The sequence below is a fragment of the Salarias fasciatus genome, chromosome 12 (genome assembly GCF_902148845.1).
Source record: "Salarias fasciatus chromosome 12, fSalaFa1.1, whole genome shotgun sequence".
NCBI lineage: Eukaryota > Metazoa > Chordata > Actinopteri > Blenniiformes > Blenniidae > Salarias > Salarias fasciatus.
Window position 1 is genome coordinate 19,811,382 of NC_043756.1, and position 20,295 is coordinate 19,831,676.

Below are 20,295 nucleotides of genomic sequence, written 5' to 3' on the forward strand. Positions count from 1 at the left end.
CAGTCCATTTCAGAGTAAATGCAGAGATAGACAGTCCTTTGCACTTCCATTTATACTCTTAGACTAAAAAAAAAAAGTCAGTTCTTGAAGTTAATTGTTGACTGTTGGAGGAAACTGGAGTACCCAGAAGAAATCCATGGGTTGCAGAGAGCTGGAGTCGATTCCAGCTGATTATAGGTGAGAGCAGGTTACACCCTAGACAGGTCACCAGTCCATCAAGACAAACACAGAAAGACAGAGAGCAACGTAACTTCATATTCACCGAATGACAATTCAGTCATACATTTTCACAAATGTACATTTTTAAACTTTGTACCTGGATGGAGAAAAACAATGTAGGCTCCATATAGGTCTACACAGTTCAGACTGGAACCCAGAATTTACTCTGTAGCAGGGATGGGTAACAGTATTTTGGAATTCAGTAAACAAGTATAAAACGTTTCAATAAACCACCAATTTTATGAGAAAATGATTGTTCTGGGAACTAAGGTGAGATACCATGTGAAGCATCAGTGGTCAATAATGTAAGGGGGAAATATTGACTATTTGAATTTAATATAAAGGACTACATGCATCATGTACACTAACTTTCATTTGATGTAGAATTTTCCAGTGGCACGCCGAGGACCAGCCAAGTGCATCCAATGGGCCACGTATGGCCCCCGGGCCTTATGTTGCCCAGGCCTACATTGGAAGGTAAGAATGCAAAACACTGCACCACAGTGCATCCCCACACTGGTCCAGCTTTCAGTCTATTCTACACATTATTGGTTTGCTATCCCGAAGTGCGCTATAACAGAAAGAAAGGCATGCTTACATACTACACAGTAATGCAGCTGGTGTGCAAACGGTGAACTCAATCCTAAATGTGGACCACTACCTGCAGAAACAGCATCAGAGTGATACCTCTTCCATTTTCGCCTCCTCTCGGCTGCAGATCAGGCGAGGAGGCGTTTAAAGGCCAATCAGAAACCGTGGTGCAAACGTAACTACAGCCTCTGTATGGCGTTGTGTTCACGCATAAAAATCCAAACACTTATTTAATATAACTACATCTCTTAGTTGGAAACACATTAGTGTATACTTCCAGATTTTAAATAGTTTTTTTTTTTTTTTTTAATGGCGCCGGGATGAAGAACATGATGAGTTTCCTCTTTCACTTTCACAGTGTAGGCGTGACTTTTGATGCTTGCTGCCGCGTTTAATGCCCCCTCTCTTCCTCCTCGTTTCTTCTGCTTCCTCCCTCCTTGTGGAAGTATGCGCCCTGAGAAGTGAACTACACATCCCGGAGTGCCTCTGCTGACCCCGCAGCAGCCCGCATCTGTGTGCTTTGGCGCTGAGCTGGAGAGACCGAGCGGAGCTCATCACCGGAGCAGCGCTTTTGTTAAAGCGGAGAAAGAGGGAGCCAGAGATTATTATCAGCCACGAGAAGAAGGAGAGGAGGGAACGGAGGCGCGAGTTGGACGTGTCTGTCTCCGGCTCGCTTTTTTTTTTCTTTCCCTTTTCGGACTAAAATGCTCAGGTCCCCTACATTGACGAAGAGCCAAGCTTTGGGATTGGGTAGCGAGCAGATAGCGTAACACCCCCTCCTCCTCTCTGTGAAGAATTGCGTTAAAACGAAAAGGAAAGGCCTGGGCTTTTTCAATATTACAGGATTATTTTTTTTTATTTTTTTGATTTTATTTTCCTACCCTTTTAGATTAAACGAGGACACGCTGCTGCCTGGTGTATGTGTTTAGAATGGGACACGCTGAAGGTATTGACATTTTTTTTAATAATCGCCTGCATCTTTTCGACTTAAAATCTGTGCTGCTCCTTTGCTCCTCTCCTCCTCATCTCCCCCTCCTCCTCCTCCTCCTCCTTAGAGGCGACGTTTGCCGTTTCTGCATGTTGTTATCGGCCCCTCTCCGTGTACACGGCTCGTGTTAAAGCTCGCTTTTCGGGCACATTTTCCCCCGCAAGCCGCCGGAGACGGAGGTTTAATCACGGCAGACAATTTGATTTAAAGGGGCACAGGCAGCCATATTGGCAGCGGAGTGTTAGCCTAGCCAACATTAGCTTCCCCTTTTCATCCAGCTCCATGTGTGCTGTCCGTTCACAGATAAAGACAAACTGGAAAGACGCGGCTGTGTCTATCGAAAGACAAACTATTGCCTCCTTGCCCTGTGTGTGTTTTTAATGTCCCTTTAAGCGGTTCGCATCTCTAAATTACGACCCCCTTTGATGCCAGGTAGCTTCATGCTAACATCGCAGGAAGCTGTAAGATCATCCAGTGAAACATGTTTTTTTTTTCTTTTTCTGGGTAAAGCCTCAGCTTTGGGCTGGCGTTAATACCCACTAGGCCACATTATTGCCCCACAGCCACACTCCGAGTCGGTACAGGTAGCGTGTGACCGCAGCTTGACTCCTTATGGATGTTTACATCACCGTTATTCACCTTTTCCCAGCGCAGGGGCAGCACGAGCCTGCTCTCCAATCACACCACGAGCCCCGGATTATTCTGATTAAAAACACACTTTTATAATGAACAGATTACCATCAAACACGGTGCAAGTGCAAGAGGGCAAAGCAGCCACCGGTAGCTGCTCTTTGTTTTGTTTGTGGTAGTAGGCCAGCACCATGTGTTTGTAATGATCAAGAATCAAGCACCAAATGATCCATAGACTGTGGAAAAGAGGCAACACACGCATAGTTGAGTCCAACAGGACAAACACCACTCAGTCTTGAGTCTGGGTTTCCAGGAATTTAGCCGTTAGTATCCAGATTGTGACTGTTTTGGCTGTTTCTGATCTCACAAGTTCCCTCACTGTCAGCTTGTACCTGACTACCAGGTGTCAACACATCAATACGTAAAAAAAATATATTTTGTTGTGCAAACCTATTAAGTGATGCCAGTAATAAGTTGATCTGTAGAGGGTAAAAAAAATAACATGCTGAATCCACATTAGCAGAGTTCTGTTCGAACTCGGATCCCAATAAGCCAATGTATTGGTCAACAGCAGGTTATGCATTTGACTTGCATTTAATGAGGTCATTTGAATGCAGACTGTTTCTGATGCAGTTATTACAAATGTTTCAGATAACTAATGTGTCATAGCTGAGGTCAAATGGGAGCGGTGCAGTGTGTTTGCATGTCATCTGTGCTCGAACAAATAGTAAAAATGTAAACTTTCAGGTTATGTGGCTTATGTTTTAAACTTAAGCGAAATTCCTGAAAAGCAGCACACCTACAGGCTGGATTATGTCCAACAGTAGAAATGGTGGCAGGTCTCTGAATCTCTGGGTTTTACTTTATAAAGATGCAGAAACATACAGAAATGCAAACACAATGCACGGGCAGTGGCAGACTGTCATGTTAAAATGTTGCTTCATGTGAACTCGTGTCCTCTGGGTTTGTAAAGGATTAATGCTCAGATCCTGATTGATTTTCTAATTAGTGTTCTCCTACATCTCCTTTAATTGCACGTCTCTGTCGACAGGTCCAGTCAAAGAAAAAGACAGTTAAGGATGCAGGAGCCCAACAATGGATTTCTCCTTCTCTTTCATGCAAGGGATCATGGGAAATACAATTCAGCAACCCCCTCAGCTCATTGACTCAGCCAACATCAGACAGGAAGGCACCTGCGACACCGGCAGTGACCCGGGTGAGGATGGTGGTCCCTCCTACGATGCTGCTCTGGACGCAGAGTTTTCTTACCCGCCGTCGGGCTCGGAGGACATGCCGCAGGTCCCCAACGGCTACCCGCCGGGTTTGGGGATATACGAGCCACAGGCCAAGTTCTCTTTGTACTCGCAGTTCCCCAACGGCTCTGCCAACGGATACGGGGCCATACGGAGCTACAGCGACCACGGCCTCATGCCGGGGGAGGGCACGGTCCTGAGAGGCCCCGGTCTCCAGGAGAGACCCCTCTCGCCCGTGTCGCCCCCCCTCCCCACGCATCACCCGCACCTCCATCATCACCCCCATCACCCCCATCACCACCACCACCACGCGCACCACTTCCACTCCAACCCACCTCACTTACAGACCCACTCGCTCCCGCAGACGCCCCCTCCACAGCCGCTGCCCCCCCAGCAGCACCACCTCCCTCAGACGCCTCACATCATGACCCACAATCTCCCCCCGCCGCCGCCGCTACATCTGCCGTCCTCCAGTCCGCCCCCCTCCCTCGTGGACAGCACCCCGTCGTCTCAACCCTCGCACGCCCCGTCCAACGTCAGCCCTGGGGTGCTGAAGAAAACCAGCTCTCCAGAGATCAAGCTGAAGATCATCAAGACGTATCATAACGGGAAGCCGCTGTTTGAGTCTGCGCTGTGTGGAGACCTGCTGCAGGAACTGCAGGTAAGGATGACCAGCAGCTCGCCAACACCGCCACCGCTGACGTGGTCTGGTTAGACCCTCGTAATGTGCTGCTTCAATAGGAGCCTGACACACAGTTGAGTATCCAGCGCTGTCATGTCCTTGAAATTTGTCATTTTTACACTTTTTATAAAAAAAAAAAACTTTGGCGATAGCATTCATGGTTACATTTATAAATAACTAGGTGGACCAGAGGGGATTTTGTAGTGGCGAATCTTGAAAAAGTTGAATACTAGATAACCACAATGACCACAGAAGAATTTCTGTAAAACATCGGTGTCTTTGCTTTTCTTTGAACTTTTGCCACTGTCTATTGTTGCACCTTTTAGGCAAAAATAAGCATATTAGATGTTGACCTTCCTCATTTTGTTGTAAATTTATGTAGATATACAGGTTTTTATGGTTTCTTATGTCGCCTGAATAAATAGTAAATGAAAAATGTGCAACTGAAAGCACAGAAACATAATGTGGGAATTTCTTCATACAATCTCCAAGGAACAAATCAATTACTTTAGCAGTTTTCGTTGACGTATCTTTTTGTTTAAGCCCTATATTCTGTATTTACATGTTGTTATTCATATCTGCAAGTCAATGAAACGGTCTGTGATGTTATTGTAGGTCATTTGTGCTTCTACGTTTCAATCAATAGAAGAAAGGAGGGGGAAAAGCCTGACCTGGTCTGACCTGATGAAGATTAGATAACGCTGCAGCGTAGTTCATGAGTCTATTTATAGCACTTTGTATTCACAGATGAACCCTGTGAAATAAGTCAATATCAGCACCTTTTTTTAGATTTAATGAACTTACAACAGTTTTCTTAACTTAAGGTTAATGTGTAGTTTGAAAAATGTTGAGTATTTAACTCGGGCACTTTCAGAAAATTACAAAATTTAGACATTGCAAGTTTCAGGAGTTTAAGATGTTATCTTTGTTTAGATGGTACACAAATACTTTTATAGTATCTGTTATAGCATCATGGAAAGCAGACAACAACAACAGTTCTGCATTCGGAAGTTTCTGAAAAAGGGGGGAAAATGAAATGCAAAAACAATTGAAGGTTATTTATTTATAGTTTTATTTACAAGTAGTGCATGTTTCAGCTCAGTACAGCGCAGAACAATAACCTCACATCCTAACCAGCGGTCTATTCAGTCCCATTAGAATTCATATGGAGTTGTTACAGTGCACATGTCTTAGTTTTCTTTTAATCATCCTCTCAGCAGCACTTAAGATGTGCAGATCTGAGGCGGTTTTGATTTCAGCAGACAGAGATCCATTTCTGACTCGCATTTATATAGTAAAAAAAAAAAAAAAAAAAAAACAACCGAAAAAAAAGCTGATATCTCATCACTGCTGTTTTCCTTTTTCTACTCTCTCATCTTCAGAAGGAGTCTCAGAAGAACGAGGCCGCTCAGATGCAGCGCAGACATGAGAGGAAGAAGGAGAAGAGGAAAAAGAGCGCGAGGCTGCTGCAGGTCCAGGAACAGAGTTTGGAGCCGAGCCAAGAGCAGACAGGTACCACAGGCCAGACAGAGGACACCCACGTCCAGGCCCAGCCGAGAGAGACACCACCAGCCCAGACGGAGAAGCCTCAGAAGACCGTTATCAAAACTGAACCAAAAACGCCGAAGGCAAGAGCGCCGTTGTTCCCTCTCCAACGCCGTTTGAATTCTGCGCACGCAGATCACTGCAGATTGTAGGAAGCACTTGTAATTGCACGGACTCTGAAGTCACCTGTTTGCATTTGTGTTCAGGTCCCGAAGGTCCACCATCCCTCCGTGATCCAAGAGACCGGTTTCTGTAAGGAGTTTGTAATAGGCGACTTGGTGTGGTCTAAGGTGGGAACGTACCCCTGGTGGCCCTGCATGGTCTCCTCCGACCCACAGATGAAGGTCCACACTCGCATCAACACCAGAGGTAGCCTTCGAGACACCCTTGAAGTCATCGTGCTGTCTTTCACAAATGAACAGATCTGAATGTGGATGCACCGTTCTGATGTGCGCGGCTGTGCAGGTCACAGAGAGTACCACGTCCAGTTCTTCGGCAGCGTCGCGGAGCGAGCTTGGATCCACGAGAAGAGGATAGTGGTGTACCAGGGCAAGCAGCAGTTTGAGGAGCTGCAGGCCGAGACGCTTCGCAAAACCTCCAACCCTGTAGAAAGGCACAAAGTACGTACAAGTGTATCAAAGACTCTGTCAGACTTTTTTTCCCAGAAGGAAAGACGCGAGAAGATTTTCAGAGGAAGAGGAATTAAATGCAGAGTTAAAATTCAATAACATGAACATCTGGAAAGGTCAAGCTTTAAATGTAGGACTGTTAAAGAATTGTGCTTAACCATTTACAGTCTGCACATAAAAATATCAATGATTCTAGTAATAAAATGTATTAATTAGTAAATGAAAAGTTTTCATGCTTTTTCTTTCTCCAGCTCCTGAAGCCGATCCCTCAGCGCGAGCGCTCCCAGTGGGAGGTGGGGGTGGGCCACGCCGAGGACGCCTTTGTCATGACTCGACAGGAGCGGATCGATAACTACACCTTCATCTACGTGGACCCGGACCCAAACGAAGCCCCGCCCTGCAAAAAACCCAACATCAGACCCGAGAAACGCAACCGGCGATCGAGCGGCTCCATCAGCAAGAAGGAGGACGGTGGCGTGAAGTCGCCCGACAGGGAGCTGCCGCCGCGCAGACTGCTGCCCCGGAGGCAGTGCAGCGTCTCCAACGCGGAGGACGGCGCCAACTCGCAGGCCTCGCAGGAAGAGAAGAACCAGAGGAGGGACCAACGCAGGAGCAGCTCGCCAAAGCAGAACTCGGGCTGCGGCGAAACCCGGGAGAGGCAGGACTCCCCTCCCCCGGTCCGAGCCTGGAAGACGGCCGCCGCCAGAAAGCTGCTGCCGCTCTCCATCACCATGAAGAGGCTGAACGTGGAGATCACAAAGTGCGACTGGCCCCTCCTGCAGAAGAAAGCCGCCGCATCTCCCAAGACGGATAAGGAGGAGGAGGAAGAGGAGGAGAAGGAGGAGCGGGTGGAGAGGGAGGCGCGGCAGCCCGACCTGGGGTACTGCTCACCGGAGGTCAGTGTCAGAGAAGAGACGTTAAAACGGCGGGTTTATCTGAAGAGGCTTTAACTAAATGTGGCTTTCAGCAGGACAGCAGAGCAAAACCTGAGCCCAGCCCAGAGGAGGAGGAGGACGGGGACGACGGCGAGGACGAGGGGGAGGAGAGGAGAGGCTCGCCCGCCAGCCGGAGGAGCGAGGAGGGAGGCGCTCAGCAGACCTCTTCTCCCGGGTCACACCACAGCAGTCGACAAGGTTCACAACGCAACACAGACACACAGCGTTCAGCTGAAAGCCTGACCTCTGTGACACCGGGTGAGACGGGGAAGGTTCACTTGGCTGTTCCTGCGTCGACAGGTTCTCAGGAGAGGAAGCTGCAGCGGCGGTCAGTCAGGAGCAGGTCTGAGTCTGAGAGAGGCAACGATCCTGTCCCCAAGAAGAAAACCAAAAAGGAACAGGTATCCATCCTCTTCAGCTAACCTGCTGCTTAAAAAAAACAAGGACCGCACTGAAAAGAATGTGTTTATGTGTGGTGTTTCTTTTTTGTTTTTTTCTTTTTTTCCTCATTTGTTGTATGAAATCATTATTATTGTATAAGTGTGATTTCATGTGTTTTATTATTTATTGTACTATGTGCTCCATGAGTGACTTTTTTTCCACTTTCATTTGTCTTCTTCTGTCTTGAAGTGACCTTATATAAAACATCATGTTGATATGGAAATAAAGTATTTAATGTTGAATACAATGGCAGCATCTGTCCCCCTGTTTCTCCTGGAACTTGTGCTCATTTGTCTTCTACATTCATGAAGGACGTTGTGGAAAAATATGAGCTACAATAAAGGGTTGAGTATGAGTCAACAGCTTTGGTTACATCTTCATTGCTTCGATGGCTCATCAGGCTGCTTAGAATTGTTTTGATGGCAGAGAGGATATTTAAAGCTCAATCACTGCTAAGGCAGCAGTTTTACTTCTCTTTATATCTTCAGTCCAACAAATGGTGGAATTACATGTGTAGTTAACATGTAGAGGGAAAGAAGGGAATGGGAGCGTGTCTGAATGGAGGTAATGTCATGCTGAATGAAGGGGTGTGTCTTCTGTTTATGGAGCATGCTCTCACCCAGATCAAAATAATCACCACATCAAAATAAACTTTCATCTTTTATCTCCTCACAGGCTGAGATGGCGCCAGAGACCACGCTCAGGACGGGTTCACAGAAAGGTAGCGGATTCTTCCCGCGTGCTGGGTTTAAGCGCGTCTTCAGTGTGCGCTTGTTTATTGCGCTACGGATGAAAGTCGATGTTTATTTGGTTTGTTTTTCTTTCTTCCTTTTTTTTTTCTTTCGTCCTCCCATGTGATCCCGTAGGAGCGAGCGAGATCTCGGATGCCTGCAAACCCCTGAAGAAGCGAAGCAGAGCATCAACAGATGTTGAGATGGCTTCATCGCAGTACAGAGACACCTCCGATTCTGACTCCAGGGGCCTCAACGACCCACAGGTAGGCGTCGAATATGAGAAAAAAAACCATGCTGGAAGCTGCACGAAGCAAAGCACCACTGGTCACGGCGTGCGGTAATCATTAAGTGTTGTTCAGTTACAGCTGTTCACACTTGTGTTCTCTCTGCCGCAGGGTTTATTTGGGAAGAGCCTGGACAGCCCGGCGGCGGCAGATGCAGACGCGTCCGACACTCAGTCCGTCGACTCCGGCTTGTCCCGTCAGGACAGCAGCACCGGCAAAAGAGACACGGTGTGCCAGGTGAGCTCGCCAGCCGTCTTTACTCCGTTTTTGATTTGCGCGTGAGGTGATTCCCAGTGAAGTGACGTTCCGTCCTCCTCTCTCCTCGCTTCTGTGTAGATCTGTGAGGTGTATGGCGAGGGGCTGGTGGTGTGTGAAGGTGACTGCAACAGACAGTTTCATCTGGACTGTCTGGGCCTGTCGTCCCCACCTGAAGGCAGATTCACCTGCGCGGAATGTAGAAACGGTGAGCGGCGGCGGCGGCGTCACGGTCACGTCTGTCCGGTATGGATCTCCACTGCATTAGACTCCCGCTCTTTCCTTTTCCAGGAAGCCATCCCTGTTTCAGCTGTAAAACAGCCAGCCGGGAGGTGACCCGCTGCTCTGCGTCCGGGTGCGGCTGCTACTACCACGAGGACTGCGTCCGCAAGCTGCCCGGCACCACCAGCAGCCCGGGCGGAGGGTTCAGCTGCCCCCAGCACAGCTGCTCAACCTGCTGCATGGAGCGAGACCTGCAGCGGGCCAGTAAAGGTACAGAAAGCCTCTGCTGTGTCTTTCAGCATCACTGAGGTTCCAGTTTACGTCTGCAGTGGCAATAAATGTAAATATGAAACATGAATTTTCATCGTTTATAGAATAAACTTGTACAAGACCGAAGATCAAATGTTTGAACATCAGAGGCGTCTTACGATGTTATGGTGTAAAGGTTACTTGAGTATTAAGTAGTAGTTAAGCGTTCTAAAATGGGACTTAGTTATAGTAATGGGTAATTAGCTGCTTCCACCCCTGGATTTTAAATGCTGGCTTTATAGTTTATTGTCTCACAACAACCGAAATGAAGTCTTCTTACTAGGAGTGGAACAGTCAAAGCCTCGATACTTTACATAACTGATGTAGGAAATGATACAAGCTATCTGCAGGGAAAGTAAGAGAACTAACAAAAAGTTGCTACACACATTTTGTTACCTTTTATTTAACAGTCTCAGCTCTCTGTCCAGTTTAACGCCTGAAACTTAAAGCACTGCTTGATTTAGAGTTGGAGTGATGGCCGTGTTCCTGGAAATGACCATCATCCCTCTGGAAACATCCCAACCTGGACAGAAAAGAGACGTTTTTACCCTTATTTAGATATCCTACAATTAAACAGATGCTGTTTTTGCGGCTTCAAATTAGGGGGTCATTTTTACGCAGTAATCTTTTCCACTATAGGAGCAGCTCAAGGTTTGCAGGTTTGAATCCCACTGCTGACAGGACACCACTGTTGGTCCCAGAGCAGGACCTTTGACCTCCAACCACTCACTGGGTGCTGGACTGCGGGAGCCCACTGCTCTTAGAATGTTTATTATGGTTAACTATGAATAGGACGGGATAAATGCAGAGAAGTCGTTTCTCCAGGGGAATCAATAAAGCGTGGCTAAAGGACAAAGAGAAGCTTTACAATAGGATATTGACGTATGCTTCCAAGTCTCATTTGTTAAATCCTTAACTCAAACTGTCCATTCTGATTGCATATAAAGCGAGCGGTTACAAAGAAAGCAAAATATAAAGAGCTGGATGAAAAAAATAAAATCCCCACATTTAGCTTGAAAAAAAATGTCATGTTTTTGTTGAAATTTGAAGTTGTGGCCTCTCAAAGTTACTTGTTGGACTGAACTTTTCTCCTTTCAACTCCAATAAACATCTCTGTCCTCCAGGATCTCTGTGCAGCTCAGATTTGATGGGGTCTCTCAGTATTTCATCCAGCCTTACATATCAGTTAGTTTTTGAAGAAAAAGCTAATAAACAAAAACGTTGAAAAAGCAAACTAGTCAACAAAAACCTTACATATCAAGAACAGTACTGTCTGGTGTAACTCTGAGCGGTTTGTAGATGAACGACTGTCGTCGCTGTGATTCACACTGGGCCTCGTCTGTACTTTTCACGTGACGACAAGCTTTGCACCTTTTGATAAAGTTTACATCTTTGGATAAAACTCGCTCTTCTCCCCCGCCTCCCTCCCCTCCCCTCCAGGTCGCCTGATCCGGTGCATCCGCTGCCCGCTGGCGTACCACACGGGCGACAGCTGCGTGGCGGCCGGCAGCGTGGTCCTCACCCACCACATCATGATCTGCAGCAACCACGGCAGCGGCAAGAAGAACGGCCTGCTCTCCTCCCCGGTCAACGTGGGATGGTGCTTCCTGTGTGCCAGAGGTGAGCTCTCACGCTGACCGTCTTCCTCCCCGACAGCACATTCAGCCGGCTGATTCCGGCCGCTCTTTAGTCGGACTCCGCCGTCCGATGAAGCTGTAGTAACGTCTCCCGAGTGAAACACTGTGTTTTAGGTGTGTTTAATAATACATGTTCCATGTATGGTGTTGTTACTCATGATTACTAGCGCAGGTACATGTAATGTATGTTTCTCCATCACAGTACTAACACTCTGAATGATGCAGGCCGTTACATTGCACTCCACTTGAAACACTTCTGAGCCAGTTTAGGTCAATAAGTCGAGTGCACTGTTTGGCCTCTTTGTCAGGACACGTTTTGTTTTGCTTGTTTCTTTTTTTGTGTGTGTGTGTGTGTGTGTGTGAGAGAGAGACCGTGTGTGTGTGTGTGTGTGTGTGTGTGTGTGTGTGCGTGCGTGCGTGTATGCGTGTGTGTTTGTTCTTTCTCTTTTTGTACATTTTTGGGTAATTTTTTCGAGTTTGACTGCGGCTCACCCCCGTCTCTTCCTGTGTGTCTTGTGTAGGGCTGTTAGTGCAGGACCTTACTGACATCATATTAAGTTCATATGCCTATAAGTCCCACTACCTTCTGACTGAGTCAAATCGTGCTGAGTTGAAATTACCTATGATTCCCTCTCCTTCGTCAGCTACCAAAAAGAATGTTGGGAAAGGTAACTGAACAGTTTTTCTCTTTCTCCTTTGTCCCACCGGTCTGTGTTTGTGCTGTGCCTGCTCCCATCCTGATTTAGTTTCCCTGTTTGTAAGCATCTTTCATTTCAAAGCCTCGAGGTGCAAACTCAATTAACTGATCGAACATGCAGTTAATTTTAATGCAGAGCGGCGCAAAGTTAACTTCAGCCAAGTTCCCTAACACATTAACCGTCGACTGCGGGCCTCATGCAAGAACATTTCTCTCTTCCTTCCTTCAAAATCTCCGTTATACTGAAGTCAGTTTGAACAAATTAACTAGATGCTTTTTTTTTTTTAACAGCTAATTTGGCATGTTGCAGGTGGACCTGCATAGATTTTACTGATTTTGAATTGATGGATTCTACTGAACTCATAAAGGCAGGAACACGTTGTACAGTTTTTCCACTGTTCTCTGGTAAATTTTTAATGAATATGTTTGTACTCATTGTGGTGGTATGCTTTACTACCAGCCAACTGAAAGAGAGATATATTAAATAAACAACAAACAAACAGCAGTAGAAATGCTGCAGTTGCAAACGTCATAGATCAACCCTTCCAAAGAGCATCACTTCCCACATTTGATTTTATCCAGGCTAAAGCTGACAAGTGTGAACAGACTGAGACTGCATGAATAATCTGGAAGAAACAGAATCATTCACTACACTTGCTGTCTGTTTGACGTGTTTAAATTTCTCCCAAAGAATTAAAAGCTTTTCTTCTTTTAGCCCGATTAATATAACTGGCTCTCGAGTCATCATTGTGATCATGTTGATTAGATTAACCAATTTCCAGAGCTTGATCTGTGTGAGTCAGATGTCTTTATCAAATATCAGCAAACCCAGTTGTTGTAAGACCAGATAAAATAGAGCTTCCTGAATGGAAAACACAAACTTGTTTTTCTCCGTGGTTCTTGCACGAGGCCCTTTCCGAGGTCGGTTGTGCACGCGCAACCAGTTTAGCTCCCAAATTCGACGCAGAACTCTCTGGGTGCTGGGAAACTAGTCTGTGCTGAGAGCTGCAGTGCCTCTGTGTGACGTCCTGACGCAGGACGCTCTGGTTAGTGGAGGGTGTGTCTGTGGAGCTTCTCGCTGCTGGAGGTGCCCTGCTTCTCTGCTTCAGCACTCTGGGCTTGTTTTGTTTGTTTGTTTGTTATATTATTTGAAAGGCCTTCTCCAGCCTCACCTCTTTTATGCTGACTGCAAGCAAGTTTTGTTTTTTGTTTTTTTTTGTTTTTTTTACTGAGATTCTCAGGTGATATATTTTTGCCCCCCCTCCCCGCCCCATTTTCTCAAGCTTTGACCTGCCTTGGATGGAATTATAGTCCCAATCTCAATTTGATTTGAGTCAACAAAAAGACTAAATTCATTGCGAGTTGGCAATATTTGATGGAAACAAAAAAAAAAAAAAAAAAAAAACCAATTTGGGATATTGGGGTGCGTGAACGATTCCATGCAAGCTGGTCTGCGCAGGACGTGATATGTGTGACGGGGACAAGTTCGCTTTACCTGCAGGACTGCATGCCTGCTTTTTTTGCCAATAATTTGTTCTACGAGTATAACCCACATTAAACTCGCTGGCTGATTTGATTCTGGTGCTGCCGCATGTGTTTTCCCACAGACTGATCTTGGTACAGTGCTCTGAATCTGATTGCCAGACATGCTGTTACTGCTAAAGAAAAGAAAAGAAATAAAAATAATCATCTTATAAACCCCCTTTGCAGGGGTCCTCCATCACTGGGGACTTAAAGCTTCTGGCTTTAGTTTTATCACTCAGCATATGCAATTTTTTTATAGCTTTTTATACCAACATTTTCCCTTAAAGCCACTGTTTGTCTCCCATTAAACAAAATTCATTCTTTATAGAGTCTTGCAGTATTTTTTTATCTCCTGTAGGCTTGTCTGCAAAGAAGATTCAGAGTTTGTCCAGGGGTTAATGTGCATCGCCTAATAATACACTCCTCCTCTTTTTGCAAACCCACCTCCCACAATGCACGCACACACACACACACACACACACACACACACACACACACACACACACACACACACACACACACACACACACACACACACACACACACACATGCACATACACACCCATTCAAATGTAGGAGGCAAGTTGCTGTGCTGCGACTCATGCCCAGCTTCCTTCCACCCGGAGTGTCTGGAGATGGAGATGCCGGAGGGGCCGTGGTCCTGCAGTGATTGCAGGGCAGGAAAGAAACCTCACTACAAACAAATTGTCTGGGTCAAACTGGGCAACTACAGGTAGGCAGAGAGCATCGGTCACAGCCTGGAGGGGGTTAGGCCTAATGCAGTCTGAACTATGGTTTCATTTAATGACAGATCTGGGGAATTATGATAAAGTTGTTGCCTCATTGTAGGCCTGAAATTTTTCGTTTGACTTCAGACAGTCAGTGCTGGAGGATTTCTGTGGCATTAAAAAGAAAACATCGCTGTGGGTTGATCAGGTCGATCTGAACAGTCGCAGTTCAGGGAGCATGAATGAATTCTGACTTCAGATGTGTGTGTTTTCAGCCAAACAAATCCTCAATTTTAATTATTTCTCTCAGTAAGAAAATGTAGAAGCGGAGCTGTACTTGAGTTTATCTCCCTCAGACTTTGTTTATTTATAAACGCGTCTCGTATCTCATGCTGAACAGCGTCTCCCTCGCTCTCCGTCACAGATGGTGGCCAGCGGAGATCTGCAACCCCCGTCTGGTGCCGTCCAACATTCAGAGCCTTCGGCACGACATCGGCGACTTCCCCGTCTTCTTCTTTGGCTCGCACGACTACTACTGGATCAACCAAGGCCGCGTCTTTCCGTACGTGGAGAACGACAAGAACTTTGTCACGGGTCAGATCAACATCAATAAAACCTTCAAGAAAGGTAACAACGCGTCGTCTCAGGCAGCTTGTGATTTCGTAGTGGTCGTGATCGTAGGAGAGCCGAGTGTCTGAGAGGGTTTTGGTGTTTCAGCTTTGGAAGAAGCAGCGCGGCGGTTTCAGGAGCTAAAGGCCCAGAGGGAGAGCAGGGAGGCTCTGGAGCAGGAACGCAACTCTCGCAAACCTCCACCCTACAAATTCATCAAGGTACCGTCGTCATTACTGAAGGGGGAGACCTTCATGTCACCGTGTTTAGTTTCACTGATCCTGTGGACGTCGTTTTTTTCCCGTCAGTCCAACAAACCGGTGGGGAAAGTGCAGATGCACGTGGCCGACTTGTCAGAAATCCCACGATGCAACTGCAGACCGACAGACGAGCATCCCTGCAGCCTCGACTCCCAGTGTCTGAACCGCATGCTGCAGTACGAGTGCCACCCGCAGGTCTGGACGCACACTTTGTGTAATTAAACGAAGTCGATATCTTGGCTGCCGTTAACTTCCTGTCTTCGTGTTCGTAGGTTTGCCCTGCAGGAGACAACTGTGAGAATCAGTGTTTCTCCAAGCGGCTGTATGCAGAGACTGAAGTGATAAAGACGGACGGGCGGGGCTGGGGCCTCAGGACAAACCAGGCGCTCAGGAAGGTGCGTGCAGAACTCCATGTTTTCACCTTCAGCTTGAATGTTGATTTAATCTAAACTGAGCATCGACCATCGTGACCGTCTGGCTCTTGTCTCAGCTAACGAGTTATTTTGCTGCCAATCATAAAATTGTCAGGATGGATTCTCATCATCAGGATGGCTTTAGTCACAGAGATTAACTTTCTGGTAGGAAATCAGTAAGAACTAAACATTTCAGGATTTATTCATTTTGTTTTTAGATCTTTATTTGTGAGTGCAATGCAGAAAGAGAGGACTGACTTAACATGTATTTTAACCATGACTTCCTCTGGATGGCCTCTCTTTAAGTCAGCATGACCTTGCTCAGTCCATCCCATACACATTCCTCCTTCATGAGACCAAAGTGTCATTTTTAAATCGGCGTCTCTGTGTGGAAACCCGAAATAAGTTTGTTTTCCTTTTCTATAGGGTGACTTTGTGACGGAGTATGTGGGAGAGGTGATCGACTCAGAGGAGTGCCAACAGCGAATCAAACGTGCCCATGAAAATCATGTGACCAACTTCTACATGCTCACACTCACCAAGGTAACGATGGGCGCGGGGAATGGAAACAGTTTAGATGCATCCAGCAGCAGCGTGTTCATGTACTACTGGGAGCCGACACTTGGAGACTGGATATCAGAGTCTCGTGTTTTCTCTGATCGATGCTGAATTGTGTCTCGACAGGATCGAGTGATCGACGCGGGTCCGAAGGGGAACTCGTCTCGGTTCATGAACCACAGCTGCAGCCCAAACTGTGAAACCCAGAAGTGGACGGTAAACGGAGACGTTCGCATCGGACTCTTCACCCTCTGCGACATCGAGTCTGGTGAGTTTGACGAGCAGCGAGGACAGACGTGTCATTCAGCCGGATTGGTCTGTGTGACGCGGGACTTTGTGTCCCTGCAGGCACGGAGCTGACGTTCAACTACAACCTGCACTGCGTGGGCAACAGGAGATCGTCCTGCCACTGCGGGGCAGACAACTGCTCCGGATTCCTCGGGGTGCAGCCAACGGTGACGACTTTTAGCATCACCATCACTGAATAAAACCGTTTTAAAAGCTCCGTTTCAAACCGGTTCTCTATTTCAACTCTCCGGCAGAGTGCCGTGGTCATGGAGAAGGAGGAGAAGGCCAGGAACGCCAAGCTGAAGCCCAAGAAGCGGAAGCTGCGACCAGAAGGCAAACACACCCACGAGTATTTCTGTTTCCGCTGCGGAGAAGGAGGCGAGCTGGTGATGTGCGACAGAAAGGACTGTCCTAAAGCCTATCACCTGCTGTGTCTGAACCTCACCAAGCCGCCATACGGTAAACAGACTGCGCTCGCATATGTCGCTTCCTGTGTGAATCCGTTTCGGATTGATTCTTACTGAATGAAGCGCAGTCAGTAGATGTTAGGAACGCCGACCTTCTCTGACCTCTCCTCCTCCTCTTGCCCTCCGCAGGACGCTGGGAGTGTCCGTGGCACGACTGCAGTGTGTGCGGCTCGCCGGCCTCGTCGCTGTGCGACTTCTGCCCGCGCTCGTTCTGCCAGGACCACGAGGCGGGGGCGCTCACCGCCTCCTCGCTGGAGGACCGCCCCTGCTGCTCCAGCCACAACCCGCTCAACCCCCTGGGCTCCAACCCCAGCTCCACCCAGCAGCGGCGAGGCGCCCCGAGTCCGGCCAGGGTCAAAGAGGAGCCGGAGGCGGGGCCGGACCACCCGGCCGCCAAGTGACACCGCGGCGCCGCCGATACCTCGTTCCCCGCGGAGCCGCGCTCCGACCCAGCGCTCCACTAAAGGGAATACAGTGCTTTTTTTTTTTTTTTTTTTTTTTTTGACCAGTGCGATGGCGGCAATTCAGACCCGACACACACACACACAAACACACACACACACTGAACCTCGATGCCGTTTATGACAACGGGGCGACGGGGGTGACCAGGCGTCACTGCACGCCATCTTCCCTGCTTTTTTGCCATAAAACACCACTAGTAACACTCTGCAGCTCGCCTGCACCCATCGGAGGGCCCAGACCCCCTCACGATCTGTAATGTTTCTGTTTTCTGGGGTTTTTTTTTTTTTTTGTCCGTTTGTTTTTTTTTTTCCAGCTGTGGAAGTGTTGTCACATCACCGACACTTGAAGAACTCACTGAGTGAGGAGGAGGAGGAGGAGGAGGAGGTGTGAAGCTGAGCTCCTCCGCCGCACTGCTGCTCCTCTCCGTGTTTACCTGCTGTAGTCCGGCGCCGGCATCTCACGCACAGGATGGCTTTACGATGGAGGCGAACCAGCTTTTCTTTCTATTTTTTTTTTTTTTTTTTTTTTCCCCCCCCCGCCGCTCCCGAGGTGACGCGTCATCCCGCTTACCGGGCTAACTTGTTAAAAGAAAAAAAAAAAAGTGCAGCGGGGAGGAGAAATGAGCGATTTTTGTGCAATTTTTTTCAGGACCACACTACATTCCAACCTTCCTTAAACATGGTTTTAATATACTTATGGGTAGAGATGAATATAATTATATACAGTATCTATGTTTGTTAATGTTTACAGACAGATTCTCTCACTTCATCTCGGTGAGTGGTGTATTATGTTCGTTTGTTTGTTTCGGTGTTGAACATTACGCTGACCTCCTTGTGAAAATAGTCCTATTAAGGTGAAATATAATGGTATATAGTGTAATGGTCTGACATTACAGAAGTACTTGTGATTTTCATATTGCCAGTCTCACTTGCCATTGTGTACATAATTGGCTCACAATATTGTAAAGTACTTAAAGATCAGAAGGGGCGAAGCCTCGCCTCTCTGATCGTTCCTGGAAGGAAGAGGCGCTTTTTTTAAAACGACACAACAGGTCCTCGCCGTTTCCATTTCTGAAGTTCAGTTCTCACATTTCCTCCGAGCAGTTCAGTTCTTGTGTACAGCAGACTGAGGCGCCCAGCTTGTGATTACTGGTGCTGTCCTAAAGTATTGATATAAAGCCTTAATATGGATTTTGGCTGGAGTTGATTTCTGCCCACACACGGTCCATTTCAGTAAATTCACTTCAGTGGCATACTGTGATAGATTTGATTCTCCTCTCGATCTTTCCCTCTTTTTTTTTTTTTCCAGAAAAACTTTTTCTGAAAAGCACTTTCACTTGGCTCAAACTTGGATAGGTCAGACATATACAGAAACGTGTATAAAACAACATATGACAAGTGTTTCAAAATGGATACCTCTTTTTTCTTGTCGTATTGTCAGAATTTAAACTGTGTTGTAAGGTTTTTTTTTGTTTGTTTGTTTGTTGTTGTTTCTTTTGCCTCTCAAATCGGTCCGAATCTCACTGGATGGAGTTGGGATGTTTCTTTTTTTTTTTTTGTTTTCAAGGAAAGTGGCCTAAATGCAGTCTTTTGTTTTTGAATTTTTAATATTCGTTGGCACAGGTAGGACTGACTGCCAGCCCAGCTTCATACAACCAGAAGCCTGGAGAAAACCCCCCGACACTGGGCTCCACGTGAAGGAGCGATGGTGTAACAACAGTCCAGTGTGATGTACAAACACAAAACTCCTGTACAGTGTTTTTAATCACTCATCTGTCCAAATTTTTTGTATTTATTGCACCACATTTTATACCGATTTCGTTCCCAGACACCAGTGCAGTAATTAGTCTCCCTCCTCACCGCAGTGTAAGTGAAATAGACTTTAAAAAAAAAAACAACAAAAAAAAAAGAACATGGGGAGTTTTACATACTATGCCTGTATCCAGTTCTGTTTCTTTTCTTAATATTTGGTGTAATGATTCCACATTTGGTTCCAGCCGCTGCCCATCGCTCTGTTTTGTGACTCACTCGAATTGGTATTAAAAAAAACAAAACAAAAAAAAAAAAAAGCAGTGTGAAGCGGGTCAGTATTGAAATATAAACTTGTCGGAGCAGGTTTTTTTTTTTTTTTCCTTTCTATTTTTGTGCCAGACTCGCGGTCATAACAAAAGGAAGCTTTAATGTCGTCACTCCTCATATGTTTGCTTGCGTTTTCTCCCACTGCTGTTTGTTTTATGAGATGTTCTCTTAAGTTGTCGAACATGAAGCCACAGGAAGAGCAAGATGTGACAATGAGTGCAGAAAAGAAACCTCAAAATATGTTTAAACCCAAACCATGATTTCTCTCCACGAGGCTCACCAGAACGCTTGCTCGCTCGCGCATCAGATACTTTAAACATCAATCTTCAACATTTTAAGCAGATGAACTTGCTTGCAAACTTAAATTGGTTAAATGTTCACATGTTTCTGCCTTCAGCTGCTCATCTGCTTTGAATCATTTATACTGATTGACACTTATGTGAAAACTGGTTTTTGTCAGTCGCTGCAAAAGAGAACACGCCGACGTCTTTATGCATTTCAGCACTTCATCATTTATCATTAGGTGAATGTGTTATTTCGGCACTTTTAAGTACCATACACCATACACACTCCAGTCTGCTCATAAAAACTTGAATTTTTTTTTTTTTTTTTTTTTTTTTTACTTTATTATTGCATTTCATCCCTCACGCCCATATTTGTTGCTTCATTGAATTTGCCTGACTAATCTGGACTGAAAGCTTTTCTTCTTTGAGGCGAAGAGCTGATAATGCATGCTTCCAACAACTTAATGCCAATGTGTTGTTTAATTACTGTTCCTGTTTTGCTTTCTTTTATTTTTTGAAAAAAGAAAAAAAAAATATTTTCACCATATTGCACAGAGATTCTGTAAAAACCAA

At 46.3% G+C, this 20,295-nt stretch overlaps 1 protein-coding gene across 3 annotated transcripts; it reads left to right on the plus strand.

Moving 5' to 3' along the window:
- Positions 1–1,205: 1,205 nt before the first annotated feature.
- Positions 1,206–17,371, plus strand: nsd3 (nuclear receptor binding SET domain protein 3). Of its 3 annotated transcripts, none has more exons than XM_030105738.1 (25): positions 1,206–1,756; positions 3,480–4,342; positions 5,746–5,991; positions 6,115–6,277; positions 6,374–6,528; positions 6,789–7,433; positions 7,508–7,670; positions 7,773–7,873; positions 8,589–8,634; positions 8,780–8,910; positions 9,043–9,168; positions 9,268–9,394; positions 9,478–9,678; positions 11,158–11,337; positions 11,876–12,022; positions 14,152–14,308; positions 14,728–14,930; positions 15,021–15,133; positions 15,221–15,367; positions 15,445–15,567; positions 16,012–16,128; positions 16,270–16,411; positions 16,492–16,598; positions 16,686–16,890; positions 17,028–17,371. In XM_030105738.1, exons 2-25 carry the CDS (start codon positions 3,524–3,526, stop codon positions 17,297–17,299), a joined length of 4,836 nt encoding a protein of 1,611 aa, XP_029961598.1. In that variant the 5' UTR covers positions 1,206–1,756; positions 3,480–3,523; the 3' UTR covers positions 17,300–17,371. The 3 variants fall into 3 exon arrangements, with proteins under 3 accessions (XP_029961598.1, XP_029961601.1, XP_029961600.1); XM_030105741.1 differs by having other exon boundaries at positions 11,999–12,022; XM_030105740.1 differs by having other exon boundaries at positions 5,749–5,991.
- The last annotated feature ends 2,924 nt before the right edge of the window (positions 17,372–20,295 follow it).